This window comes from Mustela nivalis, assembly GCF_964662115.1.
Source record: "Mustela nivalis genome assembly, chromosome: 15".
NCBI classification, from domain to species: Eukaryota; Metazoa; Chordata; class Mammalia; order Carnivora; family Mustelidae; genus Mustela; species Mustela nivalis.
The window spans coordinates 11188078-11211979 of NC_139034.1; the positions used below are offsets into that span (position 1 = coordinate 11188078).

The window sequence follows — 23902 nt, forward strand, 5'->3', positions numbered from 1 at the left end:
ACCCATTTATTAGAAAAAGGACCTAAGAGAGAATAATAAAATGTGAGAAAACAAGAGAGAAAAAAAAAAGAAAAAAAAAGAAAGAAAGAATGAACATTTGTACATGTTATGTGGAAAACGGCATTTTTTAAAAGGGTCTGCAAGGAAAGACACCAAACTATGAAGAGTAGATAAGAGAAGAAAGTGGGATTAAGGCCGGGGAGTTGAAGGGGACTTTCACATTCTACCCACTATTCTTCTAAATAACTAAGTGTGTTTTTGTAATCTTGAGAGAACAAAAGCAAGGGACAAAGAACTTACTATCTTGTGTTCACTCTACAATTTTTTAAAGAAGCAATATATTTAACCTGGTAAAAAGAAAACACTAAAAACTGACCAAAGAGAATAAAAGAGCAATAAAAAGAAAATTACATATTAAGAGCAACTACTGACACCTATAAAGATTCAAAGCAACTGACACAATAAATTTTATTGTTTACATAATGATAGGCTCTGGACAGAGTGAAGACAACGGTGACAATGACAACACGTTTAAACTCCTATCACAAAATGATCTGTTACAAATTTCCAGTGGTTCAACATATTAAAATGTAAAATATATAAAGAAAAAATAAGAAATATAAATATTCAGATTTTTGCAACACAATGCAACATCCTTTTTAAAAAAAAGTTTGCTGTAATTGGGTATTTAATTCCAACAGTAATTCAAAACACAAAATCCTACATTTTCCTACCCTTCCCCAAATCTGGATCTGGGGATTGGAGTATTAGAGAAGTATGCAAAAATAAAAACAACTTCAGTGCTCAGAAACAAAGCATTTTCCTTATTTTAATGCATCAAGGCGCAAAAGTTTCAATTCCAAAAAGCCAATCATTGCTATAAGCGGATAAATAAAACAGATTTAACAACACTTTAATAATCAAACCCAACTAACATTATACTAAAAATATATATGTGTGTGTATATATATATATGCAATACCTATTTTAGAAAAAAAGGTGCCTTGGTGAAAATGATTCTGAAAATATTCACTTGATGCGCGTTATGTACAAAACCTTCTATATAAAAAATTAAACTATTTTCAATGAAATTCCATGTTCACATCCCATTTGAAAACTGTACTTGAAAGATAAGTAGGTCTACCTAACGGTTTCTGTCTGAAATCATGGCTAAGGCAGTTCTTCCAAGGGCCCTCTTTTCCACCCACTCTATGTCACTAATACGAATATAGACAAATATTACACGGATGCAATCTGACATGCCTATGTGTTATTACCTGGAGTTCTGGTTCACTGTTAAAATGGGATAGTTAATAGCTGCTACAAAGAATACTTTTTTCTTAAAATATATTGTTTCTCTATTCCAAATTAAGCACTTACTTAAGACATTAAGAGGCTGATAAACCACTCCATTTGGTGTCAATATCAATAGCCCTATAAGAAAGAACTCTGTATTGGAATAGCTAGAAAAGTTTCCACTAAAGTAATAGTGCATCCTTCACCTGCATAGAATCAATTTGGCTTAATAGCTCTTTGCCCCCAGACTCCAGTCTGGAGTTCAAATATGCTCTTGAAGGTACATCTCAGATATGAGAAAACATCTCATATAGGCAATGTGAGGGTATATGGGATAATAAAAGTTGTTAAAGTCTGTTCAGTGATTCTTACAGCACTCCTCATTCAGAGTAGTTGCTAAAGGTTAAGGTGAAAACAAAAATGGCAAGACCGGGGGCAATGAAGTGGAGGTGGTCAAATATTTACACCAGTAATCATTTTACTAAGTCTTTAAGCAAATAACTGCAATGACCTGGTACCTCTAGCTCATCATTCTACAAGCACTGAGGATTTGAAGCTTAAAAGGTGAAAAATAGAATACCCTTAGAAAAGGGGAACAAGTCTGAGGCAAAAGTTGTAGGTCGTAAATATATATTTTATATGAACACACACCTGTGTGTATTATTCTGTATGTATTTACACATGTATTCACAAGATGCCCTGCAGTGTAGTTCAAAAGGCCTTTATCAAGGAACAAACTGATTCTAATATAGGACTTAGAGTTCATACCATCTGTATAAGAAACAAATGTGCATATATTCACATTGTGTAAACCTTATTAACAAAAACATTGCTATGACACTAGGTTAAATAGGTTTTACCTAATCAGTGATGTAATCAGAACATTTCTTACACTGACAATCAAAATAATGAAAATACACAACTGGGTTTAAAATTCACAAGAAAAAAAATGTTTAGCATGGCAAACAAGAACAAAGTTCAGATTCTGGAGTAGGGAAAAATATCAAAACTTTATAAATCTCCTGGGATGCAATTTAATTACTGCATCGATTTTAGAAAAATAGACTCATAGAATGAACGATGCTGCTATGAATTCTCTCAACCACATCAACCCATATGTTTATCTTTTTCCTCTTTTGTTTCCAGCTGGAGGTTTCTTCAACTGAAGGAGTTGTCCTCCTGTTCCAAAACCTGCAGAGGCAGGATTGGACACCCCAAATGTCAAACCAGCTGATGCCGTGATGCCAGGATTGCTGAAGTTAAACCCAGATGTACTTGAGCTGCCAAAGCCTTATGTTTAGGGAAGAAAATATTCATATCAGAAGTTAAATCACAAACACAAATACAAAAAATGGGGATGAGAGATAAATTTCTAGCTAAAAGAATATATAATCTATAAAAACAGCAAATATCTTAGAACCCTAAATTTGTAACATGGAATTTTACAGGAAAATAATCTAGCTAACAACTAAGAGGCACCTTTAAAGACAGAAGTTTAGTGATCCAGGCCGAAAGAGAAACCTTACCACAAATAACTGAACTAGACACAAAACTTCAAGTTGTCAGATACTTTGCTGTTAGTCAAATATGCCATGGTGCCTTCCTCCTCAGCCCCTCTAGAAACACATTACCAACATGTAGAAGAGAGACTTCATGACCTTTGAGCCCACTCCTATAATCCTAAGTCCTCCAAGAAGGCGTTAGTCCACGATTTTCAGGGCAGTGAACATACCAAAGAGTAGTAGCAATTGTTCAGATTTTGTAAGAACTCTTGCAAAACTAAGATCAAGAACTATCACTGCCTACTTAAAAGTACCATATTTAGATTATAATCCTCAAACCACTGAATTCTACTGTTATTTTACTCTTCTGGAACTGCTGATTTTAAATGCCACTTAATATTAAACAGAATTTCCTTAAAATTCCCTCAAGTTAAACATAATTTAATACATATTATGTCATTATTTTAGACATGCTATTTATCCCTAAGCACTGCATGTTAAAATTAAAACAAGCCATTATTTACAAATACAGAGAAAATGGACAAGAAATTTGGAATTTTCTCCTCAAAGACTCAAAAAATTATATACCCAAATGAACAAAGAAACCAATCAATCATCTCTAAGTCCTGTGTTCTTAAAACCAAAGGGACAGATAACAAAAGAACATTTCTTTGGGAGAAAAATTATTCTCCTAAATAAATAATGATAAAAAATGGGTTAAAACTTTTATAACGATGGGTTCATTTTTATAATAATGAAGAGACTTGTTTAACCATGAAACTAGTCTTTGGGTTTAGAAGACCCTCCACTTAGTTAAAAGAGGACACAATTTATACCAAACTAGTAAGTCTTGTTAGAAATATTTCACAAACCTGACTTTTAGTTTATAAGAGAGATTAAAACTATGTGATCTGTTACGCTTGCATGCTTCAATCAGGGGGTAGAAACTGAATCAGGGATTGTTTTTGGATACTGGAAATAACAATACTTATACTTTTAAATTAAATAATTTGTATCTTTAAATTTGCCTGAAATTCAGGCCAAAAACACACAAACCTGCACTAAGACTTCCTGAGGGTTTATTTGTTGTTCCAAATCCAAATGTGGAGGCCCCTGTGGTGCTGCATCCAAAACCAGAGCTAGTTCCAAATCCTAGTGGAAGGGTAATAGAGAAATATACAATGGTATGTAAAACATAGGTTAAAGGATACTGACAAGTAAAACCTAATATTATCAAAGATCTAACAAATACAGTGCTATTACAGAAATCTGCGATTTACTCTCTCATAAGACTTGTGGAAGAATCAGGTTAATTCTGAAATAAACGTTTTTTATGTATCTAGACTAAATTTATGACCCATAATTTTTAAAAGAACAAAGCTATAAAGAATAAGATCATATTAGTATTTTCTCTCCCAAATGAACTAGTAATGTTAGTAGCTATCCAAATATGATGTCAAACAGATATAAACCTATCTACTTAGGGACAGTTCATTAAAAAATAAAAACAAAAAAAGACGGACTAAATTCATAAATAAACCTGGCATGCATAACAATTTAAACACCAAGTACCAAAAGGTAACTTTACTCTGCTTTTTACCAAAACGTTTTCACTTACAAACCTTTACCACTGAAAAACTGTGTAATTACAACATAGTCAACCACGTTAAATCTACTCAGTAACAGTAGGCTCCTGTCACATACCAGCTGACATTAGCAATTGATTAATTCAGAGCGGAAGCATCATGGTTTTTCTCTTAGTAATACTATGTACAATTTAAATAAAGAAATGTTTTTTGTTATATAAAGATGAAGAGGTGATTCTAAGTAAAGACTTTGTTTCCATTCTCTTAAAAGTGCCCTAAAAATAAAATTCAAATTATTCTTAGGCTACTTTGCAATAGTGTATCTAAAATACTGAGTTTGACAGTGTTATGGCCTATAATGCTAAGAAATATAGCAAATTGGATTACAGATCATAGGAAATCTGTTGTCTGCCATAATTCTACTAATTCCAATAGAGTCTACTACACTGTTACCTTGATTGCTCACTGGCTTCCCTCTTATGATGATGTATTTCAGTGGAAATAAGGGAACCTTATTCATTACATGATAATATGCTTGTTACAATACACTCTACCTTCAAATACCCATACCAGAGAATTGCAAATACGTTTGTATTTAGCATAATGACTTGCAGAAGGCTTACCTTACTAGTTAGAATTAACTTATAAAACTATTAATTGCTATATATACAAGTATGCATAAGGCAAATATGCCAAAAATGCTGAGGAAAAGTCAGAAGTCATGCTGTTCTATTATAATAAAATTATTTCCCCATTTAAAGTGTTCATTTACAAAAAAAGAAGATAACGATTAGTAGGATGTATGTACAGAAGTAGTTTGGACTCCAAACCAATGTTATTAAGACTACTGATTTTTTTTAAGTTAACTAAATTTATTAAAACTAAGTAATTTTCAAGTTCACATTTTAGCACATTGCTTTGAAAATATGAATGTCTCTACCAATTAATTTTACTACTCTTTTATATTCACTATTCACCAAAGATGAAATGATTTTTTTAAGTTCTAAATCTAATACTAGAATGCACTAATTATGTTTGGAGAGAACTGTTTTTGTCAGATGGAACTTTCTCTTCCAAAATAGCAGACCTTCTTAGAATTTTTTTACAGGCTAGTATAAATTCAAATGTATAATAGTCCAATGCAATATTAGAAAAGTGAAAGTGTACCTCCAAGGTTTGAAGAACCTAAGCCACTTGATTGCAAGCCAGTGCCAATACCTGAGCCGAATGGCGTTCCAAAACTAACTCCCAGAGATGGCTGTGGCCCTGGTATAACAAAAAACAAAACAAAACAAAAACAAAACAAAACAAAAAAAAATGGGGGGGAAAAAAAACAAATTTGCCTTACTCTTTCAAGATTAAAGTTTCTTTATGAAGTTATTTTTTAAATAAACAGTGATTAATTTTGACAAATTCTATTTGCTAAAACTCAATTATCAGGATGTCTCCCCAGCCTGATTTATCTATACTAACTGATTTACCTCTCCAAAAAAAAAAAAAAAAAAAAAATTGTTTTTAAGTGACTTGTTTGTACCACACAATTAAGAGGCTTACCACACTGATAGATGAATGTTAATTTAACCTACTAAATAACTTGAAATCTTTAATGTATTGTAAATTATAATTCTTTTAGTTTTACTTCTAGAATGGTTTTTGATCTCCCCGCTTGTTTTCTGATAAAATTACTTGGTGTAATAAGTAAAGGTTTTTATTTTTTTTCCTTTTTAAAACGTTAGAGTCAAGTCTCAACTGATCAAAGAGACTGACACTAACATGGCAAAACTATCATGTTACTTCATAAGAGTAAGTACCAAAAAACTAGGCATCACTTTTTAATAAGAAATATAAATGATATATGCAATAAGTAGATAAAAAACAAGACAATGTTTTATTTTATTAAATTTATTGTTCATTTTAAAGCAAATCAATTACACAGTAACATGACAATTCCAACTTGTTCACAAAAAGTGATAACTGAGTTCTATTTTAAGCTCTGCTACATTACACCACTTATCACCTGATTAAATAAGATAGATAATGAACATTTACAAAGGCACCGCTGTGTACCTTGACAGATTCAATACATTCAAGATTTCAATTCAGAAGTTTCTTTCCAACATTTTGGAAAATGTACTCAGATGCAGAACAATTAGTCATCCTTTTCCCGTTTGTTACTTTAAAGATTTTGGCTGAGTTTGTTTGGCAAGAATAGCATCAAACTTACTAGCCTCTCTTTTTAACTACTTTTTTTTCTTTAACTAAGCAGAATACAAAAATCTAAAAATCTCTCATTTGATAAATAATTTATGAAAATTATTCAATAGATTTCATAGTACAATCTTCAGTCTTGTCTTTTTCAAGCACAGTGATCAGTGCATCTCAAAGTTGAGGGAACTGCCAAAGTAATACACAGACTGAAATTTAAACTTTTCAAAAAAATCAAAGCCTTCAAGTTGTTCAATGAAGAATGAGGTTTGTATATTCAAAAGGTAGTGTAAAATTATAAAGCATTAAAAAAAAGAAAAAGAAAACTGAGGAAACTGCATTTTGCTACACTGGGACAGAAACTGGACTTTTCAAATAGCTTCTACCCAGAAAATAAAGAATAAGAATAGCAGCTGGAGTTCTTATACTATTATTAAAAAATAAATTAAAAAAGGATTTAAATTTTTACATCCAGTTTGAGATCAATTTGAGAATAAAATACCTGCCTAGCAGCTCTTTTGTAAAATGTTACTATAGGAAAAAGAAACTAAGCATATTACCCTCTTACTTCTAACAAAAATAATACGTAGAAAACACACGTCCAGTTTCTTGAACACTGAGAGACTTAAGTGTCACATGTTGATAGGAGGCACTGCTGGTGGAAGACCCTAAAGAATAATGCACACCACAGCCCTCAACCCTACAAGTTGCAAGAGTTACTCAAATAACATGCTTTTTGTTGTGTGTGGGTCTGTTTTTAAGAGTAACCCTAATCATCAATATTCAGGATATTGGTAATCAAGAACTCTGACAATGACAAGACTTTCCATTGCACAACAGGTACATGATACTTTGAGTTTTGTACCTTCACACAAATTCTGAAGGCAACATCATTTATAAAACTAGTAGGCAAATGTATAACATTTTTTAATATTAAAAACTCATGATAAATATCTCCCATGCCAAAGTATTAGCATATATTACACTCTGGCCACCATATAAATTAGTTTCACTATTAGAAAGCAGAATCTAAATCCTTCAGGCAAAAGTCACGTAAACAATTCAAGAATTCTGTTTCAAAATCTGAATAGTCATTCAATGAGAGGCTTAGTTCCATAAATAAAATCAAGTTAGTAGTAATATATCCCAATAATTGCCCAAAGTGAAATCTTCATGTAGAGTAACATTTTACAAAAGTTACCGTATAATATATTCACACACAACAAAATCAAGTTTAGCACTGTAATTCATATTTTCCAGAATAAATTCTACTTTCTTAAAAGTAAAACTGCATTCACAGGAAAAGGACTAAAGTGCTAAATTTTTTTAGTAATTTTCAGTAATTACTCAAAATACCTAATGTTATTAGTGTGATTATTCCTAAGTCATATTTTAAAAATAATTTTTCTTAGAAACAAAAAAATGCCTTTTCCCCAATTTGAAAAATTTTACTTACTGATTTAAAGGGGAATGTTCCTTTGGTTGTTAAATACAACAAAACCACAAAACTACAAGAAACTAAAATGAAATACTTAAAAGTTTCCTATTTAACACTACATCTTAAATGTCCAAACCTACACTAAAAGCTAGAAATTAGGAACTCCTAACAAAATGTCTCAGCTCTCCTTAAAAATAGCAGCTAAGTCACATGAGAATAGTCTTATTGTGTAAACATCAAGAACTTTTAAAAGTGTCAAAACACAACAGCAAAACTTAATCCCAACACATTAGTTCAAAACAATCTATCCTAAGTTAAAATTCTACTGATAATCCTAATGTAAATGTCTTAAGCTTTTTAAGAGGCTTCAAAAGCACTGGTGGACAAGTGTACTCAAGATCTACTAATATGTCATTTATCCATGTACTGATGCTTATTTCATACATAATTAGCCTGCTGGTTTTTCATCAATTCTCTTCAACCTTCAGAAGCAATAACCATAAATCATGCAGGCCTAATCTCTATTATATTTTTTTCATTAAAAAACACCAAAGAAATGTTAAAGAAGTAACTTAAATCCATACCTCCACCTCCAAGAAAGACTATGCAGAAACCACCTTCAGAAGGTAGCAGCCTAAGAGGCTATCTGCACTTTTTACATTAATAAAGTCAAGAACCCATATGCAATTGAAAGCAAAATCCCTGTCAACTCAAACCTTGCACAGATCAACAATGATGTATAAAAACAGCACACCAGCTTTACCTAACTGAATCTAGATGGTCTTTAAATTTTATTATTGTCACTTAAAAAAAAAAAAAAAGACATCCTCAAAGTCTTGAAACATAAAGAATAAGTCACTGAGTACAAAGCACAATGTAAAAATTCCTCAACGGGCTGTAATTCATGAAATCAGTAGGTATCTAAGAAAGCTCATCCATCTCCCTGTAGTGGTGACACGACTGGAATAACTAACATTCTGACTAGAAGATGCATAAAGGAATGCACTACAGAGCTGAGGGGGCCTTTGAAGAAACAAAAAGAGAAGACATAATGCAAAATTGTTATTACTACTGTTCAGCTTCTCAGTTCTAAAAATCCACACAACTCAAAATGAAAACAATCTGAGACTGTTTAGGTTGATAAATTACAATTCCTGCCAGCCGATGAGGAAGCCCTTATGTGAGTTTGAAAACTGCAGGGAACATAGAATGCAGTCAAGTCTCCCTGAAGCCTGGCAAAAGTCACAAATAAAATTAAATGAGCAAAGGCTCCTCAAGATGATTACTCTAAATCAAGCTAACATTCTCCACCACGACAGAGAGCAAACAACATACTCAACTCACATTGTTTACCTTTGTATCCTGGGAGCCTAGTACATAGCAGGCACTCATATTTATAGAACAAACATATTACCTTCATATGTCCATGAGCCCAAAATGCATGACCTCTCAAGACTGTCTACATGAGAAAATTAAAAACAACCCTGACAAGTGGTTTTGCTTCAAATTTAGTTGTGTATCACAGAATATAATTAATTCATTTATGCCATGACACTTTAAGTAACTGAGCTTTCTCAAGTTGTATTTATTAAAATGGAAATCCCTTATGTTTTTAAGAATACTTAACCCAAACCCACGCTTATCTGATCTATTGTAGGATTAATATTGGCTCTAAAAAGTAAATTGATACTATGTTGGTTTGATTAGCTGGTTACATAATCAGGAGAACTGATAATCATTAATTATGGAACTGATTCCTATACTGACTTGATGGGAATCAGCCACATACCGATTTTTTTCCCTCCATAACTTGACAATGGAATCCTACACTCCAGCCAGCTAGAGAAGTACTAGAGAGTGCCACTGTGAGCCACTATTCACATAGGTCCAGCCATGGAATGTGGACAATTTGGCATAAACCAATCATCAGCCATTCACTGATGGTAAGTCAATTCTGTCATCTCCAAATGTGAAGAATAATTTTTAAACTGCCAGTACTGAAAACCAGAGAATGTTTCCCTAGTAGAGGCAGCCTGAAATGCAGTTCAGGTACACCTGTTTTTTACTCTTTTTGTACTGTAATTTACTATTGGACTATATGGAACTCTCAGAAAGACACATGCTATAGAATAATTAAGCATTACTCAAAAATTTATGAATGAGGAAAGAAAAAATCAATATCCATTAACACTATATTTTCTATGTCACACTTCAAGCCTGACCAAAAAAACAGACTGTAGTAAAGACAATAATCTCCAAAAGACACAGGACCAAACTGCATATGCAGAACTAGACCACAAAAATGTTTCTCTCGTTAGAAGTGGAATTAAACCAAAGGACTAAATTATCTGCTTCCCAGTATCTCACCAATTATTTTCATCATCTGCCCAGCTTCCCCATTCAAACTTCTTAATATGCAATGCAGAACATCGCAAAACATCTTTTTCCTGCTCTTGCTACTGTTCTGTTCATTCTGAAAAGGTACATATAATTCTAGCATGTACTTTCTTCCAAATTTGGTTAAGAGGGGACCTGTACTCTGTTTCCAGTCATTATGCATAAAAACAACCAAATGATCTTTAACACACCTTCAGTCAGAACAATGTACTTCATCCTAAATGTGGGTACTCTGCAATCACTATGAATGAGGAAATGAGAATGCACCATCTACCAGTATCATATATGAAAAATGCAAAGTATGGCTGGATTATCTCTGACTTTAAAACAATAAATGATACAATCACGATTTTAGAATCTAATATTCTTAAATGTAATTCGGTAGTGAAACACCATGTTCTAAAGGGCATTTATAGCAATACAGCAAGTAACATTAAGTAATTCACAATACTCATTATCTAATTGATGTATTAATTATTGCTAAGACTACCCTGCATTTTTTATCAGGTATGTTTATAATTGTGTCCATCACAATTTTTAGATTGTATTGGAACAGCTACTCATAGAAATTTCTTCAGTGCTAACACAAAAGGAAGACTTATAAAAATGCACATCAATGTTCTGCATTTGAACAGTAAGAAGCTATAACTTGAATGCATTCAGACCTGTAGCAGGCTGTTGCTGCTGTGTAAGTGTTGCAGCCATGGCAACGGCTGCCGCATTTGGCATGTTGCTGAAAGGGGTGGGTCCAGTAGTAACTCTGGGGGCATTCTGCCACTTCTTGGCTTCTGCTCGCCTGGCTTCAAACACATCTACAGCATCTCCTAAGAACATTTTCCTGTAGCCAAGGTACTGTTCTTTTAGCACCTAAATGAAAGAAAAAAGAGACAGTTAGTAAGTCAAGTTCTTTGTTGACTTTGGTATTATATGAATAATCTAACTAGGACGTAAGTCTGCAGACAGATGAGACACCACCAATACTATACATTCACCCTAAAGAGCAAATCAAAGTGGGGCATGGTGTGGGAAGTGATGCATGCAAGCTCTATTACTCTTTTATTTTTTTTCCCTACTTTTGTCATGTCTTTCCAATAAACAGTCTAAAATATTCTGGCTCCATGATGCTCTCTTTAAAAATGAGTTAGCAAAGCTTTTAAACAAGTAAAGTAATATCTAAAATTCCATTTTCAATACTGCAGTTTTTCATATTTCTCCAACACCCAACCTTTTGATAACTTTAGATTCAAAAGGCTAAAAACATGTACTAAATATGTATCTGTTAAATTCTTCTTTAAAAGGCCCAGGTGACACAGGTTAAAATAAAAGGTCCTTACCAGAGAGAGCTTGGGGGCTTTAAGGAGAGCTTTCACTTATCAGTATTATCTGACTATTTTACATAAGAATGATTCATATTGAGCTTGTGTCTCCAAACTGGGGCAGAGGGGCAGGGGCTGGGGCAGGGAAAGTGAACTTATAATTTCAGAGTAAGAAAGAGAAATTACCAAGTTCATAAAGTAGACTGGTTCACACGGTGCAAAATCTGCCTTAATTAAAGCCATTAATAGGAGTGATTCTACTGCACATCAGAATTACTAAATACTTTTTTCATTAAAGGTTTAATCTAATTTAGATCAGTTTTAAACAATGTGAAGAAATGCAGAATTTTCAGATTTGCTACATTCTCAGCAGAAATTAGTAACTATTAGTCTTTTTGGTCTTAACATGTAGAGTATTTAGAAATCTTACTGCTATTTGCAGTATTTAAACATTACCATCCCCTATTTTGTGCAGTCATCAGTATTTGATGTTCCAGCTCCAAACTTTCCTACCTCTATAATGTATTGAAGCAGGCCTACCAAGAACTGAAAACTAGGAAATCCAGTCAGATGTAGGGTATGTGATACCAGAAGAATGAATTTTATTAAAATTGATCTCTCCGAGTCCATCCTCCCTTTTCTTTGTGCACATATATATGCATAAACCCATGCAATGTTTGGAACCAACAGCCCATAAATTTTAGTTCTACTTATACTAGAAAATAATGACCTGCCTTCGAGACTTGAAAGACAACTGGTTTCTGGAAAAGGGGGAAAAAAAAGAACTGACCTCAGCCATATAATTACTGTATAATTACTGATACAAGGTCCAATTTTGTTAATGTCCCTGAAGACTGGCTGGCTCAGGTAGTTTAAGCCTGTTTCAGCAGATTATCTCGTGAAAAAACAACACGCAAGAAACAAAAATAAAAAACCAACTCACTGGAAATTTCTGTAAGTAAGTAAGTCTAGAAATCACAGTTTGCTCACTAAAAGCAGCTGAAAAATAAACCGCAACATAGCAAATCTGCTCACAGAACATCCTTTGGTTCTTAGGGATGTGCATTACAAAATAAAAAAAAAAAAAAGAGTAGATCAAGTTGTCAGGTCTAGTTTATACAACATGATCAAAAGAGATTTTGTGTGAATCCATATGTTTTATGGTCATGTTACTGAAAAGGGTAGTTTTCAAACCAGAGAGCAGAAACTGCCATTGAAAAAGCATGTATACTTACAATTGATATGTCTAGAATTTGCTTTAAAATATTTCAGAAAGAAAAGCAACTCTGTGTGGAAAATTGAAAAAACAAAACCAGCAGGATCTTGGTAATGGTTGAAACTGAGTGGTGAGTAGCTGGGCATTCATTACAGTAGTGCCCTATTTTTTGTATATGCGTATATTTGAAAAACTTTCACAACAAAAATTAAGAAAAAAAAATCTGCACAACACAGACTTCAAAGCACCAATAAGGAATCATCTTTAGCCCTTTAAAAAACTAAAGTAATATTTATTACAGACCTATAAATTTCAAGAATATTTGATAAAAATTCAGACTTTTTTGTTTTAAGATTTTACGTATCAGGGCGCCTAAGTGGCTCAGTGGGTTAAGCCTCTGCCTTCGGCTCAGGTCATGATCTCAGGGTTCTGGGATCGAGCCCCACATCGGGCTCTCTGCTAAGCAGGGAGCCTGCTTCCTCCTCTCTCTCTCTGCCTGCCTCTCTGCCTACTTGTGATCTCTGTCAAATAAATAAATAAAATCTTTTAAAAAAATTAAAAAAAAAAGATTTTATGTATCAACTTGAGAAAGGGCTAGGGTGAGAGAGCACAAGAAGAGGGGGCACCAGGAGCAGTGGGAGGAGAAGCAGACTCCCCGCTGAGCAAGGAGCCTGATATGGGACTCAATCCCACCACCCTGGGATCGTGACCTGAGCTGAAGGCAGACGCTTAGCCGACTGAGCCACCCAGGCATCCCTAAAACTAAACAAGTTAAAATATTTGGTTTAGAATTTTAAAGATATTAAAGAAAAAGGTCCAAATTATGTTCATTTCAAACATGGTATAATTTAAATGGTTAACTTTTTAAAACATTTATTATCATGAACAGATTAAAATAAAAATGAAAACAATGGTAATCTCAAACTTTATTTTATGCAGTTACTAATTTATTTAGACTCCGGTTTGGACACTTAGAATTTTAAAGATTTTTCTAACTATGTAACTCCAAGAAAGGATTTAATTATATTTGCCCAACTAGTTGGAAAAAGTATACTTATATTTAACATTTACTTAAATTTTAAAAACTAACATCACACAAGGTACAAAATATCCCGTGACAAATTATTTTATTTTTATTATTTAATAAACACAAATAGTTCCTTGTATTTAAAAGGGAAAAATGTTTAAGTACTTGATGACCAATAAGTATTTAAATTATATGCAAAATTAAAGCAGTGCAAAATGATTTTGCTAACTAAGAATGTTTATTTTCTGTAGTGCTGCTTATAGAGGTGTAGATGGAAACAACCTAAATGTCCAACAAAAGAGGATTGGGTAAGGAAACTATACACGTATATACAATGAAATCCTACGTAACTACTAAAAATGATGTTGAAGAAATATATGTATTAACACAGGAAGCTGTTTACAATGTATTACTGAAAAAAGTTAAAATAGCTGATTGCATAGAATACTTGGATCTGGGCGCCTGGGTGGCTCAGTGGGTTAAGCCGCTGCCTTCGGCTCAGGTCATGATCTCAGGGTCCTGGGATCGAGTCCCCCATCGGGCTCTCTGCTCAGCAGGGAGCCTGCTTCCCTTCCTCTCTCTCTGCCTGCCTCTACTTGTGATCTCTGTCAAATAAATAAATAAAATCTTTAGAAAAAAAAAAAAAAGAATACTTGGATCTTTTTGGGGAAAAAAATAGATCTGTGATTGGGTGTGAGCATGATTACGGATTATTTTAGTTTTAGTTTTTTTCACTTACATGTAATTTTAGCTAGTCCTATAATAGGCACGAATGCTCTGCAAATAAATACTTCACTTCACTTGGGTCTAGATATACAGATATGTGAACTGGTAATGAAAACTTACCTTTACATTTTCATGAATAGACTGAAGTTGTGCAGCTAAAGCTACAAATGTTTGATAAATTTTCTGCATAGCCATTGACAAATCTATAAAAGAAAATTATATTATCACACAAATATCTATGTAACACAATCAGTATTATTTTTCTGTAACTTGAGTCCAATTTTTGGTACAAAGTCTAAGAGGAGAAAACTACATGAATATTTGCATGAACACGACAAGACAGCACAATGAGTAGACTGAGAGTGGGGTGTCTGCATCAGTCATTGGCAGAAGGGAGGAGGCCCTGAGACTTCTGCCCTGGTTAGCAGAGTAACAATTCACCATAGTGCACTTTCTAATAAGAGAGAATAAAGATCTAATCAAGGCTTTAAGGAAATTTTCTTATGGCAGCTTAAGACAACTACTAGTAGTTATTTAAAATATCTACTATGTAATAACACCGTAACTTCTCTTACCAAAAAATAGTGCTATCAAAAAAAAAAAAAAATCACCACAGAAAGTATGTTACCTTGAGGAGTTATATGTGAGTTATTCGCTTGAGTGGCAAGATGGTTTTCTAGTTCTTCAATCTGCTGTCTGTACTGCTGAAGCTGTACCTCAAACTGCTGAACCAAGATTCTGAAGTAGCTACATGAAAACATTTACAGAGTCAGACAGAAGTTTTAAAAATATTCCTTTCCTTACATTCAAAATACCAAATAAATATATGCCCCCATTTAAGTAGGCCTTTGACTTAGTCCGACAACCTAATGACAGAGCACAAATATTATTGAAAGAAAAACTAACAGGTTATCACAAATAGATGCACACCCTTACTCTAATCATGAAAAATCCCAATTAAGGGATAATCTACAAAGTAGCTTTATATTCTTTAAAAGAATCAGGGTCATGAAAGACAAATAAAGATTGAATAACTGAGGCGCCTGGGTGGCTCAACTGTTAAGCGTCTGCCTTCTGCTCAGGTCACGATCCCAGGTTCCTGGGATCAAGCCCCACACTGGGCTCCCTGCTTGGCGGTAGGGCTGCTTCTCGCTCTCCCACTGCCCCGGTTTGTGCCCTTTCTCACTGTGTCCGTCTTTGTCAAATAAATAAATAAAATCTTAAAGAAAACAAAACAAAACTGAAAAACTGTTACAGACTGGGAGAGATCAAGGAGAAATAACAACTAATGGCAAAGTGAATAGGATCCTGGAATCGGAAAAGTACACTGGTAGAAAACAGATCAGATCCTGGAAAAGAAAAAGCACTTTAGTGGCAAAGTCAATAAAATTCAAGTAATTTCTGTAGCTTGGTTAACAATATCATGCCTATATTAATTTTCTATTCTTGGTTAATCTCCTAATCCTGGTGGTTACACGGTATGTATGTTAAAGTTGGCAAGGTAAGGGAAATAAGGAAATTCTTTGTACTACCATTTTTGCAGGGTTTTTTTAAGGTTTAAAATAAGTTCAAAATAAAAAGTTTTTTTTAAAAGAGTGCAACTGTCAACCAGATTTTACAAGGAAGCACTTAAGGTTCTTGTATTTATAATCTGAAAACACTACAGTGTTTACAGAAAGAATGTGTAGTACTACTAGTATTCTGATAAATTCAACCAGAGAATGCTGCTACTAAGATAAAAAGGGACCTTAAATAGCATGCAAAGCAAGCTGAATGTTATTCTGTAAGAAATGGAGAACTATAGAAGCTTTTTGCAGTGGAAAATGATACAATTCACCCATTTTAAAACTAGTTCTGATGGCAGCATGGAGAACAAGACAGAGGGATAAAATATTAGAGGCAGTCCAGTGAGAAAGCACAGACCATGCCAATCTGAATAAGAGGAACATCACTATCCTTGTTAATTTCCTAATTTTGATCACTGAACTATGGTTATGTAACAGAATATTACATTTAAGGAATACAAACTAAAATACTTTAACATAAAGGACATCATGTCTGCAAATAAAACTGATCAGGGCTAAAAATATGTATATACACATAAAGAGCAAAGGAATAAAACATATATAGTAAAAATATTAACATGTAAGGAAACCGGATAAAAGATATATGGGAATTCTTTGTTTTAGCCTTGAAACTTCTCTATAAGCCTGAAATTATATCTAATAAAAAGTTAAAAGAGAAAGTGAGGGATCAGAAGTCAGACAGACCTATACCACTCACAAGCTCAGGGCTTCACCTCTTCATGCCTCAGGCTCCTCATCTCTAAGAATGGAATAACAACTGTAGAGGTTTGGTTGAAAATGAGATAAAGCAGGTAAAATGCTAAGCATACCGCTTGGCATATGGTAAGCATCTGATAAATATTAGCTATTATTATCTCTAGCAACACAAAAGGATATAAAGAAGAGACAAGATAGAGATCACATGGCAACTTCACAAATATACAACCTAGGTAATGAGATTACAGATGAATTTTTTTCAATTTTAACTTATCTACATTTTCTAATTGCTCTTCCTGAAGACTTATTGCCTATGTGAACAAAACATTTTAAGCAAATAAGTAAAAGGGCTCAACTATTTCTAGAATGCCCTTTTTAAAGAAGGGACTATCATAAAATTATTTTTAAATTAAAAAGTCCTTATTGGTAAAATAGAAGATTCTACTACCTGCAAAATTTAATATTGTGGAATAGGCCCTGTAAATAACAGGTAAATAAAGTATAACTGCATAATAGTGGTTAAAAGCTTACATCTTAGCTGAAGTTACCTTCCAATAAAATGAAGGTAAGAACTGCCTTCTTAGGGTTATTATGAGAATTAAATGGAGAAATCAATGTTAAGTGCTTATTAACCGAGGTCTGCTACAGACGAAACTAAAAATTCTTAGCCCATGTATTGGATTGTTTTTTTTTCTTAAAGTGAGAAAATCCAGTAACTTACTCAGCAGGAGCTGTGTTTTCATGTTGGAGTCCAGGTGGTGTTTTCTGGGTTCTTAAAGCTATTTCAGCATTCTTTAACTCCTAATAGATCAGAGGTTTTTAAAAAACAAAAACAAAAACCAAACAAACAAAAAAAAGTTAAAAAAAATAAAAATTTTCCCTGGACTGAAATTTCAAACAACGCCACACACGTTATGAGAACATGCTCTATTTAACCTGCTTTACAAGTTGCTAAAACCTCTTCCCAAACAAGACAAAGTACATATTTTAAAAAACTTTATGATAAATTTATAATGACTTGCTGATCTATTTTAACAACTAAGGACTTCAGGGTGCCTCGGTGGCTAGGTCAGTTAAGCGACTGCCTTTGGATCATGTCATGATCCCAGGGTTCTGAGATTGAATCCCGCACTGGGCTCCTTGCTCAGCCTGCTTGTCTCTCTGCCTGCCACTTACCCCTGCTTATGTTCTCTCTCTCTCCCTTTCTGACAAATAAATAAATAAAATCTTAAAAAAAAAAAAAAGAACTATGGACTTCTGTAAAACTCATGAAGTTAATTCATCTACAGCAAAAGACTGCTATTATTTAAAAATCTTTAATATACAAATATAGAAAATGCTGTTTTAAAAAGGCAAGATAGCAGCAGTAATAATGTCAAGGCTGATGTAGCAGCAGTTAAAATTCTGGTAACTTACTACGTACCAAGCACTATGCTAAAAGGCTTTATGTGTACTATATCATGGTCTATCCTCAATAACAACCTTCTAATCTACATGACATCCCCCTTGTGACATCTCCCTAATACCAATGAAGAGGAGAACTTACAAGGACATGAGGTAACTTGTCCAGACCCATGTAAGCTGGAATACCTGAGAACTGTATCAAAGCAGCCCCGTTTTAAAGTTTATACCCTTAACCATTCTTATATTGCCTTCTATTGTTCTTTAGTGCAATTCTAATCTTTTAACCAGTGGTTTTTCAAGACTGATATTCTGGTTTTACCAGATTACATCCCAGTGTGCTAACACCTCACTGATTTTTAATCTAAGTTTTCTTACTTAAAAAAAAAAAAAAAAAAGTACCTTAACTTTATATTCCCTACAGCAAGCTCTTGCCCTCATTTTACTGTCAAACTAAGTCTTTAACAGTCTCTACCTGTTCTTTCCATTTCCTTCTCACTTTTTTTTTCTTTTTTTAGATTTTATTTATTTACAGACAGAGATCACAAGTAGGCAGAGAGGCAGGCAGAGAACAAGAGGAGGAAGCAGACTCCCTACTGAGCAGAGAGCCCACGCAGGGCTCAATCCCAGGACCCTGGGATCATGACCTGAGCTGAAGGCAGAGGCTTTAACCCACTGATCCACCCAGGCACCCTCCTTTTCACTCTTCATCTCAGACTTCCATCCTATCTGACTTCAGGACAAATGCCCTGGAGGGCTCTGGACTATTAACTCTGAACCCTGCCTACCTCTGGCCAGGCCAAGACTCATTTTCAGTGCTTCTATGATACCAAACTACTTAAAGATCCTCAAACATACCTATTTCATGGCTCCATTCCTCTGCCTGGTAGTCTACCTGCCCAGTAACACTCGTGTTCAAGATTCAGCACAAAGGTATCCCAACTCTGGACAGATGATAAAAATGCTCACTTAAGCCCTTTGTGCCTCTATCATTCCGTGTCCCTGGAACATGTTACCCAACTGATTTCGCTCACTCTCCCTAGCATATTTTAAGTCTTTTGATCCTGAACACTTCTGCTGAAGTGCTTTGTAACAGATCCTTAAAAATGTTAACTGACTACGTGTAACCTCAACAAACCACTGACACCTGCCCTACCCAAAAAGAAGAAATTTTAAATACTTAAACTCTTAATTAAACTCTTGAGTTATATTACCAAAAAATTAAGAATTTAAGAGACTTTGCTTCCATAAGGTTCTGGTCTTTGCGATCACAACACTGTTCCTCAGAATTGCCTGTTATTTCCCAAAAAGGTTTTCTTTGAAGAAAAACTTTTAGGGTTAAGGAATACTGATAACTACCTCACTAAGAGAGTAAGAATATTTTCTCAATTGATAATTCACTAGACTGAGGGTAGAGCAGTAATTCCTGAATTAGAAGTAAGAATCTTAGATCAAATTTCTTTGACGTCACCTGTAAAAATTTTCTAAAATTGATTTAGATGACTTTTTTCTTATGAAAACATTCTTTGACTCATCCTCTTCTTTTTTTTTGCCACCATTATATTCCACCCAATCTTTTATTATTTCATTTACACAACTAGTCTTTTAGTATCTTTGGGGTTGGGTTTTTATCTCTGAAAGTCTATTAACAAGTCTGGTACATAAAATGTATTCAATTCTGGGGCGCCTGGGTGGCTCAGTGGGTTAAAGCTTCTGCCTTCGGCTCAGGTTATGATCTTAGGGTCCTGGGATTGTGCTCGGCAGGGAGCCCGCTTCTTCCCCTCTCTCTGCCTGCTACTCTGCCTACTTGTGATCTCTCTATCAAATACATAAGTAAAATATTTTAAAAATAATAATATAAATAAATAAATAAATAAATAAAAGGTATTCAACAAATATTTATGAATGAACTCATCTAGTGCTAGAGTTACAGTGGATCCCATTATAGCATTCATTTCTCTTTTTCTTGAGTTTACCTCCTCTATTACTGTGCTAATGTCCCTTCCCATATAATTTAATACATTTCACATGAAATTTATAATTTTATGTAATGTTTAACCAGAATCTAAACATTCTCCACTGTCTAAAAGCATAAGTGACATTTCCTTCCTCCTAGAAAGACGATGCAAACATATCTGATGATGTATACAGAAGGAATAAGTAGAAAAGAAACATGGGAGAATACATTAATCCTATTTAACTGAAGTTTGTAGGCAATCAGGAAATCTAAAAGCAGAAAATAAAGGCTTTGAATTCCTCTTAAATTTCATAGTTTAGAGTAGCTACTCAATAACACCTTTTTATTAAAAATATCACAAAGTATTCTCTAATAGTTGACTTGAAGACACATAAGCACATACAAACTTCTCATTTTAAATCAAGTAAGTAAGTAACTAGGCATTTAATGTACAGCATGATGACTATAGTTAATACTGTATTGTATATTCACAAGTTGCTAGGAAAGTAGATCCTGAAAGTTCTCATATCAACAGGAACAGTTTTTCTGCCTAAGTATAGTAGTAGATATTAACCAAATTTGTTGGGTCATTTTGCAATATACACAAATATTGAATCATTACATTGCACACCTGAAACTAATATAGTTTTATATGTCAATGATATTTCAATAAAAAAGGACATATAAGCATCTTTCGAATTTTTACTTAACGTAGTATCACTTTATTTATGAAGCGCATAGCACTCTTGATAAGCCCATGTTTTTTGTTTGTTTTTTTTTTAAGATTTTATTTATTTATTTGACAGACAGACATCACAAGTAGGCAGAGAGGCAGGCAGAGAGAGAGGAAGGGAAGCAGGCTCCCTGCTGGTCAGAGAGCCCAATGCAGGGCTTGATTCCAGGACCCTGGGATCACAACCTCAGCCGAAGGCAGAGGCTTTAACCCACTTAGCCACCCAGGCGACCCTAAGCCCATATTTTAAAAAGGCGTATCACAGGGGCATCCGGACGGTGCAGTGTCATGAGATCGAACCCCACATTGGGTTCCCTGCTGAGTATGGAGTCTACTGGACATTCTCTGACCCTCTCCCTCTGCCCCTCCCACTGGCGAGGGAATGTCCTCTAAAACATAAATAAATCTTTAAAAAGGTGTTTCACATTAAGTTCTTTAACAGATGAGAGAAAACTTTAGGGAAAGATTTCTAGACTGCCATGACCCAAAGAAGTATATTTTATAATTGTGAAATATAAAACAAATCATCTACAATCACTCTTCCCCAACAATTTAGAGAAGAACAATGTATTACATATTTTACATATATTATGCCATAGAAAGAAAAAACAAGTACATATGAATGGCAAAAAACACAAGCCTCATTAACATTTTTAACTAAGACATAAGACTGGCAAGTCATCAGAATTTTTAATACTTAAAAAGCATAATATAGTTTTTATTTAATGAATGACAGATTTTTAAAAACATATTTTTCTACCTTGCTTGTACGATATACCAATTTAGCCAGCAAGCACTCTTAGGAAACAAGCTAGTTAAGAGTATCAGCTCTTCCACTTATTGACAACCTCTTCCATTTATTAACAACCTCTCTGCCCATATTCTTCTTTATATAACAAAGATAAGACGGCCTAACTCACAGAGCTGTCATGAAAACTAAACTGGACTAATATAAATTGCTTAAAATACTGCCTCATAAATAATCAGAACTCAATACAAACTAGTGACTACTAGTATCATAGCAACTTAAAAGTACTCAAGCTAGGGATGCCTGGGTGGCTCAGTTGGTTAAGCAGCTGCCTTCGGCTCAGGTCATGATCCCGGCGTCCTGGGATCGAGTCCCACATGGGGATCCTTGCTCGGCAGGGAGCCTGCTTCTCCCTCTGTCTCTGCCTGCCATTCTGTCTGCCTGTGCTCGCTCTCTCTCCTGCTCTCTCTGATAAATAAATAAAATCTTCAAAAAAAAAAAAAAAAAAAATTCTCAAGCTAGGGCTCCTGGGTGTCAGTTGGTCAAGCGACTGCCTTCGGCTCAGGTCATGATCCTGAAACCCAAGACTGAGTCCTGCAACTCACTCCCTGCTCAGCAAGGGGTCAGCTTCTCCCTTTGACCCTCCCCCCTCTCATCCTCTCTTTCTCTCTCTCTCAAATAAATAAAATCTTTTTTTAAAAAGCACACATACTATACAGTTTTCTTACAATACATCTGTATCAAGTCTTATAACCTATAAGACTTAAATAAAACGAAACAAAACCCTACAATAAAATTACTTTAAGTTAGTTTACCTGAGCAGTTTCTATTTTCAGCTTGTCAATATTGAGGGTGTTCCTCTGTAATCCACTGGCAGCCAGTGACAGAAGCTGCTTCAGAGCTTTAATATCCTCTTGTACTTTAAGCATGGCTTTTGAAGACATTCTACTAATTTCTTCTTGTACCTGTTTCTGTTCCTTCACAAATTTCCTGAAAAGATACATAAAACTGAATTCCAAAAAAATACACCTTTGGTTTCCTATAGGAAAAAAGCATATTTACTATAAGCTGGTCAGACTCCTAGTGTTTTTTAAAAAGGAAATATTAAAAATTCATCCTCAGTTCACATGCTTTTTTCAAATTGACAATAAAAGAATTTTAATTCCCATTATTCTGCTTTGTTTATAAAAATATTAAAATTTTTACCCAAACCCAAGTTAAAATGTTTAAGAGGAAGAAGAGATGTTGCCCTTAAAGTATGCTAACATTCTTCCACATGATATATCTAATTACATATGACACACTTACTGGAGGTTTTCAACATCCTGGCAGATGACAGGAGGGAGATTTTCATCCTTCAGTGCTTTACTATCCCTGAGAAAAATGCCACAGATAGATTAAAGCCATTGAGGTTCTAAAAAGCTGACAGCTGAGTTCCACTACATAAGTGTTAAAGGGGAGGAGATAAAAAAAATATTCCCCATTTATAGCTCTTATGGTTGATTTCAAATCCCTTTATAAAAAAATGTTGCTTCCTAATCTTTAAAATAGCTTTAACAATTCATCTGACAGGGATATTTCTCTTCTAAAAGGACTGGCACCTATTATAAGTACACATAAATGCATCTGAACAAATGTTTCAGAAAAAAATTAGAAAATACAAGAGATTAAATATTGAACTAAGTTCCCCTGGCTCAAAAGTTCTATGACTGACCTTTTATTTCGTTCAAAAATATTAAAGCATTCATTAAAGAAAGTCTACAAACTTCTCATAATGAGATTCTCATTATATTTTACTTGATTTTTAGAATTTCAATTTATTCTTCAACAAAATAAAACCTAGGGATAGACTAAGGGAATCAAAAATATTTAAAGAGAATAGGAATAGGTGAAATGTGGCAGGCTGCAATGGAATTATGAGTCAAAATTCAGTCACAGATCTGCTACTAATTCCTTGATAGAACCCGAAGCAAACCTCAGTCTCCTACAGCTTTCTCATTTATGTAATAGGGCTAAAGTATACATAAGATATTTTGGAGGCATGAACTTGATCATTTTTTTACAAATGTTTT

The 23902-nt window shown here is 34.1% G+C and overlaps 1 protein-coding gene across 5 annotated transcripts in view; it reads right to left on the minus strand.

Annotated features, from left to right (window-relative positions):
* Nucleotides 1–439: 439 nt before the first annotated feature.
* Nucleotides 440–23902, minus strand: part of NUP58 (nucleoporin 58) — a 41224-nt gene continuing 17761 nt past the window's right edge. For all 5 annotated transcript variants that reach the window (XM_082700727.1, XM_082700726.1, XM_082700725.1 and 2 more), the window contains 9 exons: nt 23139–23204; nt 22646–22820; nt 17713–17792; nt 15338–15456; nt 14830–14912; nt 11090–11291; nt 5552–5650; nt 3855–3950; nt 440–2586 (listed from right to left, as the gene is read on the minus strand). In XM_082700727.1, the coding sequence (XP_082556853.1) occupies nt 2417–2586; nt 3855–3950; nt 5552–5650; nt 11090–11291; nt 14830–14912; nt 15338–15456; nt 17713–17792; nt 22646–22820; nt 23139–23204 (1090 nt within the window). In that variant the 3' untranslated portion in view covers nt 440–2416. The remainder of the gene's footprint in view (nt 2587–3854; nt 3951–5551; nt 5651–11089; nt 11292–14829; nt 14913–15337; nt 15457–17712; nt 17793–22645; nt 22821–23138; nt 23205–23902) is intronic.